Source organism: Podarcis raffonei, chromosome 3, assembly GCF_027172205.1.
Source record: "Podarcis raffonei isolate rPodRaf1 chromosome 3, rPodRaf1.pri, whole genome shotgun sequence".
In the NCBI taxonomy this organism is placed as follows: domain Eukaryota; kingdom Metazoa; phylum Chordata; class Lepidosauria; order Squamata; family Lacertidae; genus Podarcis; species Podarcis raffonei.
This window is the reverse complement of record NC_070604.1, coordinates 43705153-43733101: the sequence shown is the minus strand read 5'-3', so window position 1 is coordinate 43733101 and position 27949 is coordinate 43705153. Positions and strand designations below refer to the sequence as shown.

General features: G+C 43.5%; 1 protein-coding gene across 1 annotated transcript; it reads right to left on the bottom strand.

Annotated features, from left to right (window-relative positions):
* Window positions 1–1801: 1801 nt before the first annotated feature.
* Window positions 1802–21744, bottom strand: MRAP2 (melanocortin 2 receptor accessory protein 2). Its single transcript, XM_053381391.1, is given in 5 exon segments — window positions 1802–2409; window positions 2412–2767; window positions 3954–4053; window positions 5675–5811; window positions 21619–21744. Coding segments are annotated over 4 exon segments (621 nt in total). The 5' UTR covers window positions 5805–5811; window positions 21619–21744; the 3' UTR covers window positions 1802–2374.
* Between the last annotated feature and the right edge of the window lie 6205 nt (window positions 21745–27949).

Sequence of the window (27949 nt, the reverse complement as noted above, 5' to 3'; positions counted from 1 at the left end):
CTTCTATTTTTTAAAAAAGAAATAACACCTAGCAAAGTAATATACAAAACCATCATTTCTGGCTATAAACCTGCCATTACAGACATGGTGTTGCGTTCCAGCTTCTTGTTCTTTTAATACAAAGGTTAAAAGGTAAAGGACCCCTGAACGGTTAAGTCCAGTCAAAGGCGACTATGGGGTTGTGGCACTCATCTTGCTTTCAGGCCGAGGAAGCCGGCATTTGTCCACAGACAGCTTTCCGGGTCATGTGGCCAGCCTGACTAAACCACTTCTGGCACAATGGAACACTGTGATGGAAACCAGACCACACGGAAACGCCGTTTACCTTCCCGCCACAGCGGTACCTATTTATCTACTTGCACTGGCATGCTTTCGAACTGCTAGATTGGCAGGAGCTGGGACAGGACAACGGGAGCTCACCCCATTGTGGGGATTTGAACCACTGACCTTCTGAGTGGCAAGCCCAAGAGGCTCAGTGGTTTAGACCACAGCGCCACCCGCTCCCTTATGCAACTACTACTCCCTAATGCAACTCCTTTAGTAGCAGATATATATGTATCCTCCTTGGACTCATTCAGACTTAACACTAGAAGCAAGCTTTTGAGATGTAGAAAGCTGCTCATTGAGTGAAGGATGTTCAATACAAAAATGGGCAAATTTGAATTTCAAATTATTTAAACAAACCAATAGGAGCATTTAAGGAGGTACTATGTTAATTTGCTTTGCTGGAACAGTTATGTTATATAAATCCTCAGAAAAGGCAGTAACAAACAAACAAAAAACCACAGGAATGGTCAACAAGATTCCATCAGAGAACTCTTGTAAAATAAAGAAAATATAAAGCAAAAAGGGACTTACATTTCCACAGCTGGAAACATTTCCCAGGCACGCTGTATGCCGATGTGATGGTATTTGCAAAGTGGTCAGGGCATTTGGTGTCAACAGTAAGGACTCGTAATGGTTAGAGTCCTTATGATGCTGTCAGCTAGATGTCGCCATCTTCCTTCTGATGGAGGCACATTCCTTTTTCATAACGTCTAGGTGTGGTATCTTCTTTAATAGATCAGAGTCTTCATGAGCAAGCCAAAGTCCCCTCCCCCACATCCCAGAGAGGTGGGGCTACTGCCACATCTGCAGCCCTGCAGTGGCAGAAGGTGGGGCAGGCACATCAATTTGGTCCAATGACAGCAATGGGGCCATTTGGAGGCTTTCTGCTGGTTGACGTCAACAAGGATCCCATCATTGGCCCATCCAGCTGCCTACAGGCAAAAGGGGAAACACTGCTGCAGCAGAAAACTGACACTGGCTTCAATCCATGGCTCTGTCTGTAAGTTTGTTTCCATAGTGCTATGTGCAATGCAATTCAGAAGCTCACTTAAGACTAGATATTGCATGGCACAATAAAGGTATGGCAGTTCACAGAAGGTGGCAGGCTTTATTTTTTAATATAAAAGTCAACAACCCAGTCTATTTCCAACAATAGTACTGGAGAAATAATGTATATCAAGAAGTTACACTCCTGGATCAAGCATAAAGAAAAGCAAAACAAAACATGCTATTCACACTGAAACCAATTAAGAGCATCTCCGTTTACTTTTTCTATAGGAAAAACACAACTGTGGGAACATAAGGAAATAGAAGGTAATTGTCTGAGCATGATGTATACCTACAGGGCTTTTTGTACACATGCAAGAAGCATGCTAAACAATTGGTCCCAGTAAGTATATATGGTATACATATGATTGAACACACAAGAATAGTTCTTGCACATTACGAAGATTATAAAGCATACATACACTCATTCCTGCAACACAGGATATGGCTTTCGCCACAGAATGTCCAACTACTTCTAAATGATGTAGAACTATGTTTCACTGTAAAGCCATTGACCTCAGTGCATAATTCACTACTAGTGCTTAAGTCCTTTGATCTCAACAGGACTTAGATAAATTTTGGCAATCCCATTTATTTCAACACTTAGGTACAATTGACTTCCTCTGAACTGAGTTTTTGGAGGGTTGTGTTCTTAGCTTGCTTAAATGCAAGGCTTAAGAGTTTTGTGACTTTCAAACACACTCAGGGGCTTTACACGTACACAATCCAACAACTCTCACATCCCATCATATTCCAGCACAGATAACTTCCTTATTAAACAGCTGTGCTGTACTTCTAGAAATAAAATGGGGGGGAAACGATAAGCAGTGTAAAAAGCTCTGGCTTCATCAAACACTTAAAAAGACCACATAGAACTATCCCGTGCTGGTTACCAGAGCGTATTCAACAGTAGTCCTATACTCACCAATGAAAGATAGGATAGAAAGTAAAGGAAAAATGTGTTCTGTTTTAATGTAAGAAATACCTTGCTCAATATTCTTCAGTCAATAATCTGGTGGGAGGCTGGACTCAGTGTTTGCTCTCTAAAATGATAGGTGGCTCTGAAATCAGCAGGTCATCTTCACCCAGGGAAGAATTCTGGTCAGTGTTCACAAAGTTGGGGATGTTGAATTTTGCATGGCTGTTCAGCTCCTCCTCCAGTCCCTCGCTGCTTTGAATTACTTCCTGAAAATGGATGTTACTGTCCATAACTGGCACTCTCTGGCATTGCTTTGCCCTGTCCATGTTCTCATACTCATTGATGTAGCAGTGAAAAAGCAGCCTGGATTCCTCAGCAGCCTGCTGAGAAATCATCCTATCAGAATCGAGAGGCCTTCCAAAGTCTGCCACAAAGTTGTTCATGCAGAGCCTTTTCTCAGAAGAGTCCGCAGTGCTAGGAAGCAAGGAGAAAGGAGCGGTGGGTGAAAAATTGGGCACAATTTCGTTTAGGAACACAGTATAAAAGATCAGGTGCCAAAAAACTCTGGAAACAGACTGGGCTGAGACAGGATGGCAAAAAATATGTCCTCCCCATTCCAGAATCCCTTGAGTCAATGGCTTGCCCTTATCCTACGATAATCAGCTGATTACATGCCTATCTGAACCAACCCTAAGTGCTGCAAATTTTGTAGAGTTCATTGGAAGGACTGTCCTCCCTGCCCCACAACAAACCATACATTTCTTATTAACAATAAAGCCAAACGCCTGTGAAAACACAAACTTAACATAGCAACTGAATGGAAATACTTGTCCTCTCCAGATACTCTTCTTAAAAGGAAAAGCTTGACATGCAGTTCTAATTTTGTGTTAAAAAAAATAATCCCCGGGAATTTTGAATGTTTTCCACATAATTATAATTTTCATTTAAAAAACCCAGTTATAAACAAAACCTAAGCCATACAGATTTAAATAAAATCACTAAACTTCTTTTCAGGGGAGCACCCTTACACTCAGAGAATGGATAAAATTGTGTTGGAATCCATCGGCCAGAAAAGGTTTGCGATAGATGGGCTCTGCTTCCTGCAAGCCAGCTAAACCCTACAGTTGGACATTCTGTATTCCCAACAATTATGAACTGGGATGGGGAACCTGTGGCTCACCAGATGTCGATGGTTTAGACTTCCCATTACTCCCAACCATTGGCAATGCCAGCTGAGGCTGATGGGAATTGGAGTCCAGCTCCATCCAGAGGGCCAGTTCTCTATCCCTCATCTCGAATATTAATTAGGCTATCTGATTTATTTCCAGACATCCTGGTTTGGGGGTGTGGGAGAAAGAAGGCTGATGGGGACTCTGCCCTTTCCATCTTTCCCCTAGCTTCCAAGCCTGGGCTGATTACCTGCTGTAAACCAGCATCTTGTGTCCTTTTCTTCATTGAAGAAACTGGCATTCTTTCATTGACCAGATCAAGGGGACATCGTCTTTTCAGAACGGACAAGTTACATAGAATTGTACAGTGCCTAAAACATAAGCTGTGTTGGGTCTACTCTATTTATGAGTGAATTCCAAAGAGCTATGGCAACAGAGGTGCTGCTGCCACCTGGGTCCTGGGCCTTAGATGTCTGTTTGGTGGTACTTACTCTTGGTGTGGTGCTCCCGCCTTGGTCAACAAGGTCAGTACAAAGAACATAAAAATGACGAAGACAACAAGGCCAACCCAAAACCCAATCACAATCGAATCTGTAAGAGAAGCAGAGGAGGGGGGAGATTAATCGGCTGGCGTGGGTGCAACAGATTTCCATTAATACAAAAATGAAAAATGAACCAGTCCTTGCCCACTCCTTGGCTGATTATGCTTCGTGTACATTTTGTCAAGCCCTGATTTGGTGAGGTTCATCTCTGCACAGAAATGTATTTGTGTGTGCTACTACCCCCAGCTATATGTACAATCCACATATATCACTGTCTGTGTCAACTGTACACAGTGTGGGTCACTTGTGAGCAGGCTGGGGTGCCGAAATGCCCCTCCCTCCCTTTCTCTCTAACTAACTTCTGGCAGGTGATCAGTGATGTTAGAACTTGGACTGCCAGTCATGTAATGAACTCTGGATTGAAGCCAGAGTCTTGTATTGTTAATATACACTGTCAGTGAAATCAGGCAAAGAAAAACTTTGTGCTGCTTTGTAAGAGCAGAGGAAAGGGGGTGCGGTGGGGGTGGGCCGCCCCGGGTGTCACAACTGAGAGAGGTGACAAAATGCCAGGCAGCACTCACCGTGAGGCCTGCAGCGCGCCCAAGCCACACGTCTCTCCTGGGAGTGATGCGGTGGCTTGAGTGCCCACAGGCTCTGCGCTGAGTAGGGCAGCTGAGTGGGAGGATACAGGCAGACTCCTCGGAGGCCCCGTGGAGCGTCCTGCCCCGGATGGCCCCGCCCCGCAGGTGGCTGGCCCCATCCATGGATGCAGGGCCCGCCCCTGGGCATAGGGCACACGTGCTGCCCCAAGCGCCTGAATGGCTTTCTCCACTGCTGCTGCTTTGCAAAGATTCCTCTAGCACATGTATAGCATGGGAAACAACCAGCTAGGTCTGTGCGCATACACACAAACACACACATTGTGGCATTTCCTTCCCAATAGTCCAGGGGGTTGAATTTAAAACCAGCAAAGAAGGCGAACTCAAATGACAGCAAGAACACAAAAGTAAGATACTAAAAGCTATTTTTTTCTTAGCTATATAATTTTCAAACAATAAAAGGAACGATTACCGCGTGGCAGAGTAAAGCAGCTTATAATTAAGGCTGATTGCAGCTTCTTTATGCTCTGCTCACATTTGACGTTCTGCATACAACTCTGGCAAATTCCATTTGGAAAGATAAACCTCCTTTCATAAAGGACTATGTAGTGCTCATCACAACAGTCTTGGCAAAGAACAGCTCAGATCACAGGAACAAATTGAGGCTATGTGATTGTTACCAAGGCCATGAAACATAGGATGAGCAGAGACAATCTAAAAAGAAGCTCGCCATCTACCCCTGATGCATGGAGTGATCCTGAAATGACTGGTGCTCATAAAAGAAAAGAAATTCCTGGCTCAGAAGTCAGGGTTGCCCCCTTCCCTATCTGTAAAGCCCATGTTCTCAAACTACGGGCACAAATATTTAAGAAAATTACAAGGGGTAAGTCAACGGTGCTATCAAATTGACTAAGAGAGTGTGTGTGTGTGTGTGTGTGTGTGTGTGTGTGTGCGTGTGTGTGCGCGCGCGCGCGCAATTTCAAAAATGCATTTTCTTGACATTCAAGTTGAGAATGAAGAGTTTTAGTAATTGAAACAACCAAAACATAGAGTTTCCATATTAAGACTTACACTTATGAGCCTTGAGGCCTTCAAAGGAAACTGGCCCATATTCATAATATTCATATTCCCAAGTATAATCAGAATTCGATAGCAAAGAGTGGTGGGATGTTCTGTTGGAAATAAATCTGGGTCCAGCCATCTCCAACCTGCATCAATACAGAAATGGAAAGACAACAAGCTTTAGCAGAAAAAACACATCTGAACCAAGCTCTCACCCCAAACCTCTCAGCTTTCTACCCATGACTCCTCATTCCAATCAGCAGCAGTTCTCTTCTCTTACAAATGCCAGCCTTCACCTCCACCTTTTGCAGTCCGTTGATGGATGGCTAAAATCAGCATTGAAGCGGCTGAACACAAGGTGATTCCAGGACTGATGTTAGGCTATATATAGTCTTTCCTCCATGGAGCTCAAGCTGGCATACAAGGGTTCTCTCCCTGACAACATTCCTGTGATGTAGGGGACACTGAGAGACAGACACAAGGTCACCCAGTGAGCTTCATGGCTAAGTGGGAATTAGAACTCTGCCTTCCCAGGCCCTAGTCCAAAACTCTAACCTTTACGCCACCTGGACTCTCTGGGGCTCATAGATTTTATGCTAAAAGTGAGGTGCTGTGGACCAGCTGTAGACACATAAAAGGAACATAATGCTGTGTTATCATCCATTAAGAGACAGCTTGCAATTATTACAAGCCCTCATTTTACATTTGCATAGTTTACAAATGTATGCTTATATGTGTAGCACAATGCCACAATCAGGCGCCTTCAGTGTAGTTTAAAGGACATTAATAAGTTGAAGCCTCACAACCGTTTCCACTTTAGAGGAAAGAGAACTCTGAAAAATGTGTGCACATATATTAAGACTGTTCGGTGCAGTACAGGCTATTTGGTATTCTCTCGCTATCCAAGCGTACCTGTCACAGAGGGATTTTTGAAAACCCTCTGCAGGCTTAGTGTTTTAAAAATAGCTGGGCTCTTAATTTTGATAGGCAGTTCGTAATAAATTCTGCACAGTTTTGAAAAAAGTGTACACTCTAGTCAGCCTCAGGAGGTAATCTGTTAATTCTAAAACTAACTACTAGCATTGAAAAAAAGAAAATGTGATAGCCATTCATTTCTTTCCGTACTCCAGACAAAAGCGTGTGCTTCACATTCAGTTTCTTGCCTATACTTTCATTTTTAAGTATAGCCACTGTCCAACTGACTCTCAGCATCTAATCATCACCTCATGTCTCATAACAAACAACTCTGAGGCATGATGTCGTTTTCCAGTTGTCTGCTCAGTGGGTGGATACAAACATTTATTCACTGCACTGAAAGCATTAGTCAACATACACCCATTTTTAGCATTTACCACATTTATCATGCCAACTTCACAAAGCAGACAAAACATAGGATGGCTAGCATACCCAATCAATGCACTTCATGGGATCAAACCCAACATTCTGTCCTGTACACCTGAGTGACGCAGGGAAACTGGGGCAAGGGGGAGGGAGATAATTTTTTTTAATCATTCACATTTGAACATTTGTCTCCTCCTCCCTGCCCCACCACTTTCCTCTCGTGCTCCCTGCTCTTATTTAAGCTTGTCAGCTTTCAGAAACCAACTGAAGTGCTAACATAGTATTCTTTAATAAGAGATGAACGACTAGCTAACAGGTGCTCCAACTCCGGAAAGATATTGTGGGGGCTTACGTCGTGCACACCAGCATGACATTGCAATGTCGTGACATTGGGCACAGGGCCTGGCGAGATGGCGTCACATGCAACGTCCAGGCATCGTGTGGCAGCTCAGCTTCCATAGCTTCCTTTGCCTCCTCCTGCTGTTGCCATGGGATGGAGGCTGCTTCCCCTCCACAACAGCAGGAGGAAGAGCCAAGTTCCTGGCTCACACAACCACTTCAAATGCCCCCCTCATAACAAGTGTCTGAATTTGACACCCCTTTGAGCTTGAGGTCAAATGTTGCTCCAGTCCCTCCACGCCACCCCTGATACATCAGCCCTGATACTTTGCAGTCACAGCGGTGAAGTGTACAGTGGTACCTCAGGTTAAGTACTTAATTCACTCCGGAGGTCCGTGCTTAACCTGAAACTGTTCTTAACCTGAAGCCCCACTTTAGCTAATGGGGCCACCTGCTGCCGCTGCGCCGCCAGGGCACAATTTCTGTTCTCATCCTGAAGCAAAGTTCTTAACCCAAGGTACTATTTCTGGGTTAGCGGAGTCTGTAACCTGAAGCGTATGAAACCCGAGGTACCACTGAACATCCTTATGAAGCTTTTAACATCCTTAAGAAACTTTTAACAAAGAAACAGATCCATGATCTGGCAATGGCATCGATACAGTCATTTGATCCCCTAAGGGCTAGATCAGCACTTTATTTCTTTCTTAAATTTGTATACCACGCTATACCCGCAAGTCTCAGGGCGGTTCACAAAATAAAATCACGATATCAAAACACATAATACATAATCATGATATGACCTGACCAGGAAAAGGGAGTGAATCCCTCACCTTTTCTGGCTCCTTAACAACGATCTGATATTCAGAAATCAGCAGCTGATGCTTTTATTAGCACGAACATAAACATAAGAAATGGGTACACCAGCCAGAGAGACTTTAAATGCCTGGATCCCTTTGCAACAAGTGTGGGAGGACTGCCCAATCTTTGGATGATTTTTTTTTAAAAAAAAAAGATGGGCCACCAATGATGGCTATTCTGTGCTTAGAGATGGGAAGGCCGGGGGGGGGGGGGACCCAGGAAAAATTTTCCAGTTTTTTCCCCAGGTCTTCCCATCTCTATCTGTGCTTATGAGATATTTATCATTTAACAAGAAAAAGCAAAAGATCCACTTGAAGAGACTTTTATGGAAATTGTACTTACAATCCTAAGGAAAAATTTCCCTAAAGTGTTCTATATTGCAGGCAGGGGAAAGAGGCGTCATTGTACAGTGGTACCTCGAGTTAAGAACTTAATTCGTTCTGGAGGTCCGTTCTTAACCTGAAACTGTTCTTAAGCTGAGGTACTACTTTAGCTAATGGGGCCTCCCGCCGCGCGATTTCTGTTCTCATCCTGAAGCAAAGTTCTTAACCCAAGGTACTATTTCTGGGTTAGCGGACACTGTTTTCTCCCTTCAGTTACTCAGTGTAGAGGTACATAATTTTGTCTTTTGCCAGGGGGATTTTGGAAGGCAATAGACAGAGCATCAAACTGTATCTTTAAAAAAAATAATAATCAAAAGGCAGAATCCACATTCTCTACCTGCCTCAAGCAAAAGGTATCATTAAACCACCACCAGCATCTTCAATTCTCACCATAGTGAGTCTCTGCATGACATCAATTTAAATTTGAGAGCTCCAGGCAAATGTTTAGTCAGAGAACTGACAGGCCAGGAAAGCTGTTGGAAAATTGCATTTGCAAATAATGGTGGTGGGTGAAGTGATCATAACAACAGGTTTCTAGTAGAAATTGATGATTCAGCAAATTGTTTTACGTGTTCCCTTACTCCTTATACCTCAAATAAATCTGCAACAAAGTGCACCTCATAGGTCATCCAAGGAGTCCTCTGATGGCTTCTACAAATTAGAAGACAAATTTCTCTCTTTTAAAAATAATAATAATACTGTACTAAATCTATAACATGAAAGCCCCGAATGACAAACCTGCCACATTGTGGCAAAATCCTTTGCAGATTTACAGCAAAATCTTATATACATCAGCAACCATTTATAAACAACAACAGGCTGTCAGATGGCACAGCTCATACCTGTGGAAGCACACGTTCAGCACTGGCTCCTGAACTTCAGAGTATATTCCAAGATGCTTTTCTACCACCACCACCACCAGCCCACACAGGATGGGCCAGAGACATAATGGCGCTTGAGGTGGCACATCTAAAATGGCAGTCTCCTCACCAAGCAGTGTGGCAGTGGAACGTTCCAGTGGAAAGTGCCCCTGCTCAAGCCAGATTGAAATAAACAGGACTGCTTAATGAGTTTATGGCCTTAGCTCAGTGTAAACTGAGCTCTTCTGCTGCTCCTGCCCATTACAAGGAGCACTGCACAGAGAACTTCCTGGTGGGTTGTGCTCAATGGATCATGTCTCTCCCCATTCTATTCTGCTACATTTAATGGCACCCACAAAGTGCCTTGCTCCTGCATGCACACACTTGTGGGTGTATACACACACCCTGAAACCATCAAGATGATGCCTCCTGTCATGGCAATGAGAGAGGGGGTGGAATATACACACATACACATACAAATGCACCATGTGCATACAGAGTTCCAGGACTTAAAAGCTTAGCGCAACACTCCACAAGGAAACAAGTCAATCTGAGAGATTTTATGCCCGTGAAGCCATCTTCCATGGGTTCCTGCAGCTGATAAAATGAGGCATCACCAAAAAGCAAAGTAAGGAAATTTAGGAAGAACCATGGAGATTACTCATCTACATTAATGAGCTCCAAGACAGCTAATGCAGCAACCCAGAAAGCAAAGTAGCTTTGATAAATGCTCATTAACAACGGTTGCGGCTGTAAAGCAGAAAATAAAGCTTAGATAGCGTTTAAGGATCTTAGCACAGAACTAAAATTAGTTACAGAAGAGATGGCCCCCTATTGATTCCCTCCTCCTCCCTCTCCCCTCTTTCCATTCTCATTCTCACTGCTTCCCATAGAGCAAGGAGGTGCTGGTCCAAGGTTCATACTGCCTCCCCTGTTGGTATGCATCTGAGTACCAGTTGCAGGTTATCACAAGTTTCAAGAGTGGTGTTGTGCTCAGGTCCTGGCTTGCAGGCTTCCTGTGGGCATCTGATCAGCCACACAGGACTCGATGGGACTTTGGCCTCATCCTGCAGGGTCCTTCTTGTGTTCTCCTGGGAACAGTGGTGGTCCTCAGTCCCTGTGCCCTACTTTCTTTTGTTGCATGGGGGAAACAGTGTACAAGGACCAGTCAAACAGATTCCCTTTGGCCCAGGAGCCAAGCATCAGTGAGGATTCCCAGAGCCTTCCCAATCGGTTAGCCCGTTGAGCCACGTCAGGGCCCTGGTGGTGGTCAGCTTAGTGAGTCGCAGACCCGCCAGATTAATTACTGGATCTCTGCCTCCTTTCTTTTATCAAATGTTTTGTGCCACTGGGGAAGTGGTTATTTTGTATTGATTTGTTTTGGATGTTTGTATGTGATGCCAATAAAAGGTTTGATGATGAGTAAGGATTGACATGACTCTGTCAAGGCTATGTGAAGCATTCTATCTTATTATAAATGGCCAATAACACCTAAGGCAGAAGAAGAGGAGCCTGGCATGAAAGCAGAAATATGCCAGAGGAGAAGAAGAAAATGATAGTGGCAGAAAGAGAAATGGAAGAGGGAATGTATTATGGAAGGAGAATAAAGGAAAAGGAGTGTCTCTGTAGACCCATCTATCCATTGCAAGGCAACACTTGTCTTTTAAAAGCAAGCTCACATAGAAATATTTAAGTATAGTGTGTATACTTTATTATTAGAGTCTTGACACTTTAGAAACATGGAACAATACAATGGTAAAAAAACAACCGAAAGAGTCAATGTCTAATATTAGCACAACTAAGAAAGGAATGCAGTATAAGATGAAGTAGTCCTTTCTACCTTCAGTGACCAGTGTGAAGGGCTTTACCAGGCAAAGGGCCTTCTCAGTGGTGGTGCCCACCCTGTGGAACACCCTATCAGATGTCAAGGAAATAAATAACTATCTGACTTTTAGAAGACATCTAAAGGCAGCCCTGTTTAGGGGAGTTTTTAATGTTTGATGTTTTATCGTGTTTTTAATATTCTGTTGGGAGCTGCCCAGAGTGGCTGGGGAAACCTAGTCAGCTGGGCGGGGTATAAATAATATATTTATTATTTTTATTATTATCATCATCATCATGATGCACAGAGATATAATTTACTATTTATCCAATAGAGGAAAACAGAATGCTGGACTAGATAGGCCTTTTGTCTGATTCAGTAGGGCTCTTCTTGTCTATCAAGGGCAGGAATTGCTTCATTAGAAATACACTGCCATCATCTCCCTGGCCCCACCTGAATGAACCACATGAGTGATAACAGCTCCCTCCTATTGTGAAACGAAAATCTTCGCTTCTTAAGAAATTTCAAAACAAACAGAGGTTTACAATAACCAAAAGGCACCTGTTTCAGGATTAAAAAGTACACCTAAATACATTGTTTCCGGTTTCTCCTATTTAGACTAAACCAAGGTTTTCTGATGCTTTCACAATTCAACACAAATGCTCTGTTCACTTCTATCTGTCTTGTTCTCCTAAATAGTGTGACATGTCAGGGATGTGCCACATGCAGGCATTTTGGTGTTGCCCATGACTTCTTCCCACAGAAATACAAGGCTGAATTCAAAGTTGCACAAGTGAATGACCACTCACACCATGGAACTTCACATTCTACTCTTCTCCCTGCAACTTTTTGCACCCCCAGCCCCATAAATATCTGCTCCAGAACCAGAAGGTCCCCCCCCCTCCAGATTTTGAGAACACACAGAGGACTGCAGAGGGAGGAGAGGGAGGTGAGTCCTATTGTCCATGCAGAACTCCACTGCATTCACGCAGACAGCACTGGAAGCAACACACAATCAAGTTGCCTTTAACAAACAGTGCCTTGTTCAAGAAATTCCCACCTCAAAACTGTGAACATTGGAAGTTACTACCCCACTTCTCCAGAACAGCAGTGCAAGGTCTTACACAGGTGGCCTGCTTAAATTTATCATTTAAAATTTATGTGGCTTATTAAGTTCAAATAAGATATTCAAATACACACACTCCCCCGACGGATGAACAAATTATCCACTTCTCTGTACATTATAACAACTCTCTGTCTGCAACTGCATTAAAATTCACACAGTTTATTAAACCCTGGTGTTTTCCAAAGGTAACACAGATATGTAGAGCAGGGGTCAGCAAACTTTTACAGCAGGGGGTGGGTCCAGTCCACTGTCCCTCAGACCTTGTGGGGGGCTGGACTATATTTTGGAAAGAAGAAAAAAAACGAATTCCTATGCCCCACAAATAACCCAGAGATGCATTTGAAATAAAAGGACACATTCTACTCATGTAAAAACACACTGATTCCTGGACCGTCCACGGGCCATATCTGGCCCTACCCATGATACAGAGAGTGCCTGGCATTCGCTTCTCCTCCGAAGAATACAGTACAGTATGGCTAGGAAAATACAAAGGGAAATAATTGGGTTGCTTGACTGTAGCAATTACTGTAACAACACAAAAGAGGGTTAGAAGGAGAAAGAAAATAAAAATGACCTTCCAAAAGAGCTACGTCAAATTACAACCAAGGCTCCAGCTGTACAGCTTACATATCTTTTTTATCTTACAAAAAGATTTTATACAAAGATTCGTGATCCTCTTGGTACCCAGTCACAAAGGGCTGGAGAAGCTTTGCTACTCCAGTGTTGATTTTTAGCACAAACAGCTATGCAAACCTGTTACGGGGGTAGAGCTCAAGGTTTAAGCGTGATTGTGCAAAACAGGTGGATAATTTCTTGCTAGAAAGACAGGAAGTGGCTCTCAGCACTGGGTGGCAACACTAGGCTAGATTTCCAGTAGGTGGGTTGTAGATGTGTGGGGAGTATTGTATTTTCCTGTTACTATTATTGCATTATTCTGTTTTGTGTAAACCACCCTGTGGCCTCTTGATGAAAGGCACTATATAAATTTAACAAATCATCATCCTAATCATTTTGGACACTTTATATTCTTATTAAAAGTCTAGCTGAAGGGGGGGAGGGAGGAGGAAGCTATGTTTCTCTTGGATCTACTTCCCAAAATCTTACCCACCCTCTCATCTCTTGAGATATCCAGTTTCACAAACTGGAAAGCCATTTTGCCATGCTCTAAGTTGAAGGACAAGAGAGAGCAAGTGTTGAAGTAACCCCTGCTGTCTGAGGCCGTAACAGAGAAGCAACTGAAGGTGTACTTTATCCCAGAAACAAAAACAACCACGTTTATTTCCTCCATAAACAGTACTGCGCAGTTACTAAATGGCTGCTCCACTATTAGCCTTGGCCAATGCCATGTGGAAGAAAATGACTTCTGTTAAAGAGAAAGAAATGCTGTTTTTGTTTTGTTTAACACTGGAGGAGAAGCATTTTAGCAATGTCCCAATCATATTTTCCACATCATTAGCGGGTGCGGAAACTAAATTGTAACTAAGTCGGCCCCTTCCTCAATGTTAGAGAAACTCAAAGCAATTTAATAAATCCAGCTTGCTTTTAAGCTTCAGCCTAGACCCGCAGCTATTTTTTCTTTCAGTTTCTTTTTTTTTAAATTTGCTTTTTATTTGTTTTCTTGCTTGATGAATAAACACAGACAAAAAAATAATCAAAATAGTACAATGACAACAAACAAAAAGGGAAAGGGGGGGGAAAGGAAAAAACTTACAAAAAGCATACATACAACCATAAATCCATAAGTTCTTCCAGACGGACTTATGTCCCAATTCCTTTTCTTTTCTAATAGGCTTCTGTCCTCCTCAACGCGGGTCTATTTTGCCTATTTTTTAAACAGTTCCTTTTATCCTTTCTTCATTTCTACTGTTTTCCACATACTAGACTTGTAATCAATGTTGTGTTTTGCGAAAATTAATCAAAGCAAATCCAGGTTTTGACTTGGGGGCACTGTTGTTGTTTTTTAAATAATCTCTGTAAATTTCCCATTCCTTCTGGAATTTTTGGTTAGACTTCATTTCAGTTTCCCAGATGGTAGACAGTTTAATTCCATCCATTCAAGTTACGGTGGAACAAGTTTGTATTGGATGAAATATTACATTAGCCCAATTACTGCAGCTCTTACAAGTCCACCTTTTCACTGACCCTTTCACTGACCCCTGCCCACAACACCACCTTCCCCAGCAAACTTCATTATAGAAGCGTAAGATTGAGATCTGACATAAAGATGACTGCTCATCTTCTTTGAGGCTTCGGCACACGTTTTGCTTTGCTATCGCCATCTTTGTTTCTCCCACTGAGCAGCACAAAAATTCAGGCAAATGTCTCCCTCTGTCCAACCTATTTGGCAAATACAGGTGGGATAATAGGGTTTCTAAGCGCGTTCCAAAGCTATGTATGGCAGAGATAAATTAACAACAGATCTTGCAGGTAAGCCTTCAAATCTACTTGTCTTTACTAAAAATCTCACTGGAGATGACTCAGTCAAGTTATTCATGCTTGGGGACATAATATGATCTGAAAGCTAGGAACTATCAATAAATCATCTTTGCCTATGGCTGTCAGCAGTACCATATATTTGGAAAGAGGCACGTGCATGGCACTGTGGTCTAAACCACTGAGCTTCTTGGACTTGCTGATCGGAAGGTCGACGGTTTGAATCCCCGCGACAGGGTGAGCTCCTGTTGCTCTGTCCCAGCTCCTGCCAACCTAGCAGTTCAAAAGCACGCCAGTGCAAGTAGATAAATAGGTACCACTGTGGCAGGAAGGTAAGTGGGATCATCTTTAAGGATGGTCCTGGTTGCGGGCAAGCCCCCAGGCCGGTTCCTCCTCCCCTAGCGTGGGCGGAGTAATGCCGTCATGCCAGGGTGGCACCACGATCACCCCGGCCTCTTGGCCAATCACTTTTGTGTGGAGTGATCGTGGGGGGATAATAAAAGTGGCAGCGTGATGTGTGGCAGGCACCTGCTTTGCAGTGCAAAACACCCGCACACCCACCCTTTATTTTACATGTCCTCTGGCCTTGCTTTGGACTTCGGTTGGTCACCTGTCTTGGGACGGGGGCCAGGTAGGAATTTTTCCATTTGGCAGATTGGCACTGGCCACTTGGTTTTCGCCCTCCTCTTAGCAATCGTCACAACTTTGTAAGGTTTGGCAGTTAGGCATTGGCTCACTGATTTGTGGGGGGGGGGAAGGTCAGCCATCGCCGGCCCCTCCATTGACCAAGGGTATTCCGTTAAAGGAATCCAGGGCCTGATCCTGTCCGAAGTCCGCTTGAGGGGCTAGGGCCAGGCCAGGCCTCTGAGGACACCGATGAGAGCTACAGGTGGGTCCGCCAATGTGGCTTCCTCTCTGGGTGGTTCACCCTTACTGACTTCCTGCAAAGGGGGCAGGAGTCCGATATAGTCCTTTGCCAATGCCTAAGCCAATACCGCTCACATTTCTGTAACCAATAAAGTTTTGGCCTGAAAGTGAGATGAGCGCCGCAACCCCAGAGTCACCTTTGACGGGACTTAACCATCCAGGGGTTCTTTACCATTTACCTTATATTTGGAAAGTGTTGCAGGAATGAGTGATACCAAAGGTTGTAGTTTGAACAGATCAGGGGTGGCCAACTCCCAAAAGACTGCATTCTTTTAAAACTGGCGTTAGGGGGGTTCAGGTCAAAGTTTTTTAGGAAGTAGGACGTCCAGTGATCTACCAATAGAATAGATGGTAAGTCTGCAATATGTAGTCTTCTAGTCTTTTTGCTTCTGTCCTCGTATTCCAACAGACTCTTGAGAAACCCTAAAGCTTCAACCCCCTTTTTCCTCCTCACTCTCTTAATTTCCTTTGTCTAGTACTTATTTAGCCCTTGCCCCCCCCCCCATACTGAAAGTCTCAAGAAAATAAACTGAGTGCTGAATTGAGACTAGGAAGACCTGGGTTCAAACAACTACAAAGATGACAGTGTGAGTCTCGACAGCCTACCTCTCAGAGCTGTAGGGAGAATGCATTAATATAAACCTTTGACTGCCAACCCTGAACGCATGGGTTGAAGAAAGGGATAGGAACACGGTCAACTCTAGTAAATGTTCAGTGAAATTATCACAGAAAGTTGCAGGAACCAGCGGTAACTGTCTGCCATTCATCACTAGTGCAACCATATTTGATCCTGCTATCACCTATGTCTATTCCTCTGGCTGACAGGATCAGAAGTCTGGAGAGAGGCTTTCTTTTAAATAGTAAAGTGTCAGAATTTGACCAGGGGAGACTGGAAGCATCAATCAGCCTGGTATGGTGTTCTCTTCTGCAATACAGAATTGCTTTAATCCCAACAGCCAGAAAAACAGGGAACTGCAACAAATACTTCTCTTGCAAGCTTTCCCAAAAGCTTTCCATCTCCTGCAGCACTGACTCAGTTCAGCCAAATTCGCGTCTATCAAGGAACATACTGTTCTCACAGACTTGATCTGTCTTTTTTCTCTGCAAACCAATTTTAAATTCAGACAACAATTATCACCCTCACAATGAATCCTGCCATAACAACTTGCTCTAGGCATATTCTCCCTCCCTCCCTTCCCTCTCTGTGAGTGTTTCATTCTGGGATCTGGATTAACTTCAGAATAAATTCCGCCAATTCACTTCTACTCACCACCATCAATGACATATCAGAGTAACCCTACTGTGATCCCAGCCACATTCTCAAGACCATTTGCTGTCCAGTACTTATTGATTCATATTTTAGCCACGATTTCCCCACAAAACTGGTTGAAAAACAAACAGCAAAGAAGACGGGCATATTTAGCTTTTGGAAGTGTGCTCGTGGAAGCGTCTTCACAATCAGCTATTTTTGTTCCACAGTACAGTTCAGTTAATTTACAGCAGGCATCCCCAACCTTCAGCCCTCCAGATGTTGTTGACTACAATTCCCATAATCCCTGACCACTGGTCCTATTAGCTAGGGATCATAGGAATTGTAGGCCAAAACTTCTGGAGGGCCGAAGGTTGGGGATGCCTGATCTACAGTATTCTCATAATGTCCAGATATTCTTTAGGAGATGGAAGTGGAAGTGGAGATGGAAATTAAGGAGGAAAAAACAACCCCAAATATAACATTTTATTTTCTAGTTGCCTCCAATCACATCATTTTTGGATGGTTACCCAAAGAGGCCCTAAACCGCACAGCATGAGACTGTCTTTAAAAAGAAGACCACAGAGTTTGCTTACATTACCAAATATCATTTGATAACAACTCCTGAACAAAGTTCTACCCAAGTTATTCATAGAAGTATGGAGTTGGAAGGGACCCAGTTATTTGTCTCCCATTTTTCAGACTAGAATGCCCCACACTAAAATGCCTTTACAATTTAACAAAGCCTGGAACTATATAGTCTAAATAGGAATGCAGGGATCTGTATGGAAGAGTCTTGTCGTCTCTGCCACCTAATGATGGGGAGAGCAATCCTCTGTAGGATGGGGGAGTAGGAATGATGGGCAGATCATCTGTCACTTCCAAACCCTTGCCAGCTCACGCTGGCCAGGATGGGAGTAGGGCACTGCTTTCCATTCTTCTCACCTAGCAGATCTTTGCCTTTTAATTTCCTTCCCCCACAACTGAAACCGACAGGGAAAATAATTAACTGTGACAGCTCCAGGCTGGTAAAGGTAGCAGGCCCAACTTTGGGGGCTGTTACAGATGGACGGCCACCTGCCATGTATGATTGAGATTCCTGCATTGCAGGGGTAGGTCTAGATTATGGGTAGGCAAACTAAGGCCCGGGGGCCAGATCCAGCCCAATCGCCTTCTAAATCCGGCTGTGGACGGTCCGGGAATCAGCGTGTTTTTACGTGAGTAGAATGTATCCTTTTATTTAAAGTGCATCTCTGGGTTATTTGTGGGGCATAGGAATTTGTTCATTTTTTCCCCCAAAATATAGTCCGCCCCCCACAAGGTCTGAGGGATAGTGGACCAACCCCCTGCTGAAAAAGTTTGCAGACCCCTGGACTAGATGGTCCTTGTGGTCCCTTACAACTCCACAATTCTGCGGTTCTATTGTTCAGCTGCCAAGGTCCACAGTTGTACCGCAACCACAGATATTTAGGTGGAACTGCACATCATACATTGTTTCTGTCCTTCCCAATCCAGCTTCAGCATGTTTTCAGAACCATTTCAATTATGTTTCCATTCTAATGTCTGTTGAAGCAGTTCAACAATGGGGGTGGGGGAATAAATCTCACTGTGGTTCTACCAGAGTAGACAACTCAAAGCTATTATTCACTCACTGATGAAAAATTGTTTAAGTTCTTCATGAAAGCATGACAGTAATTGATCATTTGTCCTCGCCCACATTCGTAATGCATTGTACTGTTCCTCACTGTAACACAGTTTCTACATATGATTGGCAGAGCCTCCAACAAGCTTCACTTTTTTTCTAACAGGTTCACACAAAATAGTTCACATATAACTCTTAATTCTGAAATGTGGTCATGGGGATGGGCTACAAGAAGAGAAGGAGATGAAACATCTGGGTTGGTGTGAAGAGTACTGCCCATACCCCACATCCCCAGAGAGAATATAATGGACAGATAGAACAGATAGAGAAGAGCAAATACAAGATGATTTCCATCTCTCTATCTCCCTTTGGAACACAATTGCTAGCCATCAGCTTAACAGAACATTTGTAGCTTCTCACAGATACAGGGCAGGTCCATATCGTACATTTAAAGCAGTGTTAGATAGCCAGGCAACAAATGGCACCTTAAACCTGGGTTACGGTCGCCACAACAGAATGTCTATTCACCAGGGGATTGGACTGGATGACCCTGGGGTTCCCGTCCAACACTACGATTCTACAATCTCAACTACATTGCTTGACCATAGCTTGCTCTAACATCAATTCACATGTCCCAGTATGGAAGAAGGAGAAACACACACAGTGGAAATGGTATTAACTATGGACTAACTGTGGTTGCCAACCTGGTGCCCAGAAATCTTTACTGAGTCATGATAGGCATGTTTTGCTCTTTGCACAGGTCCTAACATCCGGGGCATTTTGAACACTGATTTAAAGCACTTAACTTTCCCCAAAGAATCCTGAGAGCTGTGATTTCCCCATTCTTAGAGCTATTATTTCCCAGTACCTTCAACAAACTGCAGTTTCTAAAATTCTTTGGGGAAAGTCATGGCTATAAATGTGTGTTGCTTGTGCTTTAAATATACTGTGTGAAACTTTCCATAAATCAGCAGCATCAATCCACAGGAAAAATCAAAGGAAAAAATCCAGAGCATTTTAAAAAAGAAAGAAAGAAAACAGCCCCCAACACTTTGTGCTTTCAGCTCCTTTTTAAATGCCATTTTGCTTGTACAACTTTTTCTGTCTGACAGAACATAAATGGGGGAGCAGGAGCTGCTCTCTCAAGAAAGAGCTGCAAAAGGAAAATGCCACTGAAAAAGCACTGGTGTACACATAAGGCACAATATCATATGAGGTTTGAAGCAAGATAGAAATCTCAGAAATAACTGAATCAAGCAGAACAAGACATGGATCAGGCCACTTCATAAAAATACAGCACCTCTTCTACAGAGACTCTGGTTATTTTCCAGTTGTTTCTGCTTTAACATTTCATATTCTTGACATTTGTTTCAAGGAACACCTTACCTTCAACAGTTCAATCAGCAAAGAAAATGCTAAAACCAGTCCCAGTGGTGACTTTCTGTACTACAAAAATCCCAAGAGTGAAATAACACCCACAAAGATCCAACAATATGTTTTGCAGCCAATTCTGGAATTAGCAGTAAACTGGATGAGGAACAACAAACTAAAGCAGAGTCCAGACAAGACAGAGATACTGCTAGTGGGCCAGATTGCACCCTGCCTATGTAATCTAGCTTTTATTTTGAGGGGAGCTATTTGATCCAGCCATATTGTTGGGTGCTCAAATTACACCTGGGACACAACGCATTTTCCACCAGCTATGGCTGGTCCTGGACAGAGCTAGCCAGGTGGCAGCTAGCCATGCTCTGATAACTTCCTATCTGCACTACTATAATACAAGATACATGGGGCTGCCCTTGAAACTTCAATTGGTGCAGTGTGTGTGTGTGTGTGTGTGTGTGTGTGTGTGTGTACACACTATTCCTCACTAATCTTAAAGCAACTGCATTGGCTTCCATTCTGTAACCTAAATGACTAGAAGACCCAGTTATCTGCACAAACCTGCCCATGTATTAAGATCTTCTTCCAAACTCCATGTCCAGGTTTCCCTTCCTTCCTTCACAGGTAGATGGTATCAGTGATTTTCTCCCTAAGAAAGCTCACCTTGTGCCAACTCTGATGTCTTTCTGGCGCCTGATGGAGACCTTTTTATTTGCTTGTGTTTTTAAAAAGCATTTTTTAAAAAACTCTTATCTTTTGTTCCCCTTCCCATTTTAGTAAAAAAGCTGCCGTTCTTCCAATTTGTCTTTAATTTGATCATGTTTCACTCTCTTTTTAGAGACTGAAAAGCAGTCTGCGAAAGGTTCTATAGCTAAATAAATATCCTTTCTACCAGCTGCCTCGACTAGAGAAATTGGTGATCAGCAGCCACAGCGGGTCATCAGCAAAAGTCTGTGGCTGCAAAGCAAACCCGGCGGCGATACCAGAGCGGGGAGGGAGGCAGAGAGAAAAAAGAACCCCCTCCCCTCCTCCATTTACACGTTCCCAGCTGAGTATTGATTCTCCCAGTCACAGCTGCACTCCCGCTTCCAGGCAAACCGGACTCTTTAATCTCACAATCGTGGGTTCGAGCCCCGCGTTGGCAAAAAGATTCCTGCATTGCAGGGGATGGACTAGATGACGCTTGTGGTCCCTCCTAACTCTACGACTCTAGTACGGTTCCAATTCCAGACGGCACTTCCACCCCTGCCGCGTCTTTCTACGGAGATACGGAGCCACTGGTCAATTCCACACGCTCCCTTTACAATAAGGGGACGGAGCAATTCGACGCTTGGCGGCTGAGACACGCGCGCAGCGGTGAAATCGATCCGCCAACAGGGCTTGCTTCGGAGTAAAAACGTGGTTACGGTGCGGCTAAAGAGGAAGGAGAGCAGAGGGTCCCCTCCGAATTAAATAGTCTTCTGAGCCCACCCGCAGCCATCCCATCAAAACATACACTCGCTTGAGTTTGCTAGGAGGGGAAGCCGGGGGAGAAACGCCCGTCGCTCGCCGTGTCCCGTGTCCCGCCTCCCACTTCATAAATCCCCTTACCTGTCCGGGGCTCCTTTCTCCGCTCCAGACGAGCGGGCAAACCGCTTTCATTCATAAGAAGAAGCGCGCCGCAGTGAAGCAAAGGCAGGGAAGCTCCTCCCCCTCAGCCAGCCGCGTGAATGAATGCTCTCAAGCTCCTCCCACGTCGGGGAAAAAAAGAAGGCTCTGGTCACGTGGCATCGAATTCCGAAAAGGACAGGGGCCATTGGAGGAGAAGCAGAGCGGGTGGTAGCCTATTGGATTTTACCACTGCAAATTGTGGGTGGCGATTATATTGCAAACTATTTATTTTAATCAAACCTGCCTCTAGAAAGCTAGTGTATCAGGGAGATAAGGTTGAATACCTCTTATTTGTTCTTGTTTATTTTATTCATTTGTTTATGCAGACCACTTTTGGCCTGCCCTTCACCTCCGAGGATCCAGAGTCGGTACAAACTTTAATGCATGCAACTGCATAAATAAAAATAGTATCTGCATTCTATCAGCTGCCTTGGCCTCCAGTGTATTCTCAGGCCCAATTTAAAGTGCTGGTGTTAATTTTCAAAGCCCTAATCAGGCCTGAGCTATTAGATGAGCCACGTAGCCACTTGGCACTCATACTATGATGCCCATGCACTGGGATCTCAGTCTGACAGCTTTGTTGTGTGTCCAGCTCCTAGACCTTTGAGAGACAGGACCTTTTCTGTGGTAGCTCCATGCCTTTGGGACTCCTTCCTTGTAGAGCTGCATGTGATTGCACTTCTGGGTTTTGAGGTTAAAGACATTAACCTCATGCACTGCCTGGAGGCTGAAATATCATGTGCTTCTGAAACAATTGTTTTATCGGTGCCAATGTTTATTAAAAAGCATAGCTCAACTTACAATGCATCTGATGAAGTAGATCCCAGTCCCCAGAACCTTATGCTATAATAAATGTGTTACCCTTTAAGATCCCACAAGATTCCATAGCAACCAGTTGCAAGGGGTCTGGATGTACCTGTTGTGCGCTGATTAATGTGAATGGGTGTGTCTCCATGGTTTTACCTGGAAGCAAGAATTTGAGAAAAGAAGCTGAGCCCCTTTAATGATTGTTGGTGCTCCCTGAATGCTCAATTCACATTTAGGTTGGAGTGTCCTGGGCCTGTGCTCTGCAGTGCGTGTTGTTTGCAAAAGAGGCAGATTAAAGATCATTGGATAAAAGTTCAGTTATCCTTTGAGATCAACTAAACCATGATGTCCTTATTTCTTTTCGAAACTCGATGCCAAAGTTCCCTTTCAATTCCCAGCAGCAGTTTTTGGAGGGCTCTTAAGTACAGTGGGGCTATTGGGTTTCCTCACTACCATTACCTGATTGCTTGCTAGGAATGGAGGCTACTGGTGGGTGAGTGATCTAGCTGAGAGTGTTTGCCATACTTTGCTTTCTCTTGGCCAGAGGAAAAAGGCAGGCAAGCAAGCTGTTGGCAAGGAGGAGGAGGAGGAGGAGAAGGAACAATGGAGAAAAAGGAAGCCATCAAACCGTAGATCAATCAACCTCAGTAGAATACAAAACATTCCAAAGGGACATTTTAAAACTAACGTGTGGCAGCAAAAGTTATGAGGTTGTTGTTTTTCATATTATTAAAACTATTCGCATTGCTAAAGATACCAAACTAAAAAAGAATACAGAAAAAGTTTTAAGACATTACAAAAGTGTTCTAAAGAGATGATAAAAGGTATGTTGAAAAACACACAAGCATACGCTTATGCACACATTAAACAAACACAAATTATGTTCTGTTATAGAGGGATTCATAGATAGGCCCATCAATGACGGTTTGCGTTTGGATTTATTTGTTAGCAGCCATAAGATTCTCCACAGAGCTCCGTCCTGAATGTAGCTGCTCAAAATCCAACTAGTTGTCGTCGTCGTAGTTTTTCTAAATGTAAGTGTATAATGAATATATAATAATAATTACAAAGCAACACATTTCTTAGCTGGCAAGCAGTATTACAACACAAGACTCAAACAGCAAGAGAACAGGCTATGGGGGCATAGCTGTCAACTTTTCCCTTTTCTTGTGAGGAATCCTATTTGGAATAAGGGAATTTCCCTTAAAAAAAGGGAAATGTTGATAGCTATGTATGGGGGTCTCTTCCGCCCATTTCCCCTAAATCTAAGCTTTATACCAAGCCACATGAAGTGATTAGACATGGCTTGCCGAGATTTCAAAGCCTTTCCATGTATGTGGATAGGCCCTCTTTGTGAGGAGAACAAAAGCTTTGGAAGAGCTGTCTTGTTTAACACAATTACCCTGTGTAATCACGTAAGACTTAATTTCTCCATTGTTGGAACTCTCTTTTGTCAATTACCGTCAGATCACTAGACCAGCAGTATTAAAGTGAGATTGACACTCAAAAGCTCCCAAGTGTCTCAGATCCAGTTATAAGAAAAACCATTAGAAATAACCTAAAATGGAACACATCTAGCTATCATTTCTCATTTGCTGCAATCAATCCTCAAGCCAGACGTCAAACCAATTTGTTCTCTTTCTTTTTTGTCTCTCTGGAACCAAAAACTCAAGAAACAAATCATACAAGATAACATCATCAGAAAAAAGTCCCTGTTTGTGCTGGATGTTACCTGTGTTAAAGAACACTTAATGGCTTATTATTACATGCTGCTTCAGTGAAGCGTTCGGTCAAAAGTGCAAAATGGAGTGGGTGGATGTAGACAGCCCTGAGGGAGATCTTTGCCACCAGGCCCTATAAAGTCTTGGTGTTGGCTGGTGAGAAAGTGCTGGCTGCTTAAGTGACTATGTCCTGGCCTGAAGTGCTTCCCTGGCTGTTTTGGACTATGTAGCACCTGCTTCTGACACCCGAACCTAGCTACTTGGAGCCCATTCGTTGCTGAGGCCTAAAGATGTACAAAGGCAGAAAACCCAGCTTCTTGGAAGCTGTGTGTACATTTTGGATTAGTGCATTGTTCACTAAGGGATTTCTTTGAAGACTTCACATGCATTTTAGCTAGTATAAAATGCTGCCGCTGCTGCCGCTAGACTGGGCTCGACATTTTAAATCAAATTCTTGTCAGTTTTGAAGTAAGTCTATTGGCAACCAGTCCACTTCTAAACACAGTTTGAAGTGCTGTCCCCACTGCCTCCCAGCCCTGAGTAGGTCAAGACCAAATACCTTAAAGCGCCGTTGACTCCGCTTCAGCCTCTTGGATTGCCTGTGGGCAGCCTTCAGCTACTCTGTTGTTGAGATGAGAAAAGCCAAGGCAGAGATTTCTTAGTAGTGGGACCGTGTTTCTAGAATGCACTCCATAGAGATATTTGCTTTGATGTTGACTTCATATTTTCAGCACTCAGTAAAGATATCTGCATTTTTCCAGCGATGGGATGGAGAACCTGTGGCCCTTGAGATATTGCTAAACTACAGCTCCCATAGTCCTTTAGCATAATAGGCCATTCTGGCTAGGGCTGACTTGAGTTGCAGTTCAATATTTGGAGAGACACATGTTCCTTCTCTCTGGCTCTGGGTCTTTTCCTTTTAATGTCTGATGCATTGTGTGTTCTTTATATTCTGCTGGAAGCCACCCAGTGTGTCTGGAACAACCCAATCAGATGAGTGGGGTACTAGAAATTTATTTATTTATTTATTTTTATTATTCCTGCTGTTTGTTTCTAGTCTTACACAATTCTAAATCTACCCGTTATCTTCTGCTGTTTTTAATATTTTATTATGGGTTGACTGTTTTTAGGCTATTACTTTCAGTTGTTAGATGCTCTGATAACCCTTTGTGACTGAAGAAGGGAAATAAAAACAGGGTAGGGCTGTAGAATACATTTTGCATGTAGAACATCCCCCAACTTCGAACCCTGGCATCTCCAGGTAGGACGGGCGTGAACTCCAACCTGGAACCCTGATAGCCATTACAAACCAATTGAAAAACAGGAATGGGTTGCCGGAAGCTACAGGAATAGCCTCCTGGCAGCTGCCTCAGTGCTGCTTGAGATGAGAGTGAAGGGAGTGGGAAAGGTGATGGCAAGGTCTGAACTCTTTTACCTCACTGGTAAAGAAACTCTGGCATTATCACCAGTGGGCCCACCCAGTCCTGACCTCCCCACCCCTCATCCTCCCAGTAATGCTGCTGCTGGGATCCTGTTAAATATATGCATTAAATAAAGTAAGGTATTGGAGGCTGCCTCTCTGGATTTCTGTTCAGGTACAGCACATTAAAGCTTGCTAGGCACATTCATCCTCCCAAGTGATTTTGAGGTAGCCACCCCCATCCCCACATGAATGACAATAGTTCAAAGCTGATTCTTCTGAAAAGCCAGTCAGCGCCTTCCTATGCACCTAGAATTTTATTATTGGGCCTATGAAGCAAATAAATTCTACTCCGGCTCTCTGAAGTCTTTGTCCATGCCTAGGCATCTGCACCATTTCACACTGTGCAGGAATTATTCACAAGCAGAACTCAGCTGCTTGCGCAAGCAGAAAAATTCCCGAATATTAAAACACACCAGTAACCATTTCAAAAGGGAAATTGTCTTAGTCTATCAAAACCAAATCCAAAAACTGCTATATTTTCCCCAAAAGAGGAACTCTTTGCACCAGACACAATCCAATTTAATTCTACACAACTCCTGCTCCACTCCATCCCAAGACTCTTATCACCTGCTGCAAAAGGGCTTTTTTCATGATCCCTCACCTGTTTGTTTTGCGTAATATCCAGTATGATCACGAGTTCTGATTTTCTTAAAAGCTTGCACATTGCGTTCTGATGCTTTATTAGATGATTCTAATAAAGGCAGAACGCTCCTGTTCCCAGCTGAAAGAGGAGCACTTCTTGTAGAGGGTAACTGTATATGAGTGGAAAACAACAATGGCCTTTCCTTCATACATGCTTTAAGGTTTTTTACATTTGTAGAGAAGAGACACATTTGGAAACTGAGTAGATTATGCTCTAAGGCTGAACTCTCTTGGTAAAAAGAACTTGCGCTCCCAGCCAATAATAAACAAATCAGTGCACTGAACACAGAGGGGCTTTCTGACTTGTAGGATTGGACTTCGCTTTAGCTAGCTAAGCAGGCATACGGCTATTAAAAGACAACAGAAAATGATATTATGCCCTAACCTACCTCTACATGTCCTTCCATTTTTTAATTATTTTGCAAGCATTCATCCTCAGCCTTTTAAAGCATAAAGAAAAAAAATCATAGGGGGGAGAGAATGAAGACCGACTCCAGTGAACTGCGGAGGAAGGTTTACAGCTTGTGTACATCATCACAAATTACAAATGCCATTTCGCTAACCTTCCCACTGCATTTATTATGCTGTTGAGATCACTTGCTTCCAGACTGCAACAGAAATAGGAGCTGCCTTTGTTCAGGTTTTATTAAAGCTAGCGCAGCCCTCCAAAATTGCATGTGGTTTGGTCCCTGCAATTAATAATCATTTGCTTGAAGCATGTTGTCCTGGGCACTAGAGCTTGGGGGGGGGGCTGGGGAAAGGACCTGTTCTGTCCTGGATGCCAAGACCAAGCATATTTCTTCCTACAGGAGCAGAGTAGGATCTGTGCAGGTTGCTTAACTTAGAGCTGGCGTTTGGAGGGAGCTCAGATGGTCCACTAGGACAACATTTGTAGAGCTGCACTGGGGAGTGGGCTGATCTCTCCCCTTCTTCATTCCTCCACCCTCCCATGGCTTCTCAGGGACTCATCAACTTTCCCCATGTCATGGCACATGGGCTTTTCTGAGAGATCATCATTTGTGGGTGCTTTTTAAATGGTGTTGTAGCACTAGTGCGCAGAGTAAGGCTGTGTCAACATTACCATTTGCTCTCACCACTGATGTTCAAAGCTGTGTACACATGACGTCAACCACAATCCACAGGGATCCTGCAGTTCCTTGAGAAATATTCCTTTCCCTCAAACCAGCTTCCATCTAATTTGAAAACTCAACCTAGAGTTATGCTGAGGTGCATGAGCAGATGACAGTTTCCGTGAACTGGAGTTTAGGGTGATGCAACTTGAAATGCTAAGGTTGCCTAAGATTTGGGGTGGGTTTTTTAAAAGTCAGGTGAAACAAGTAAGGCTTTATCCTAAGTTTCACTGGTTGGCCAACAGACAGGAGGATAAAAGTCTGGAACAGGAAGGAGGCAAGAGAAACCAGGTGAGACAATAGCAATGCCCTTGTACCTTCTGCTCATAACTAATGAAAGACAGGCTGGTTTTTTGTGTTTTTAAACAGTTGCTCTTGAAAAAAATAATTTTCCATTTGTTGCCTTCTGTAATTGGGCAATCTCTTTACCAGAGTACTCTCTGCCAATTTTCTCCAACCTTTCTCTCCCAATTTTATTTTAAAAATAA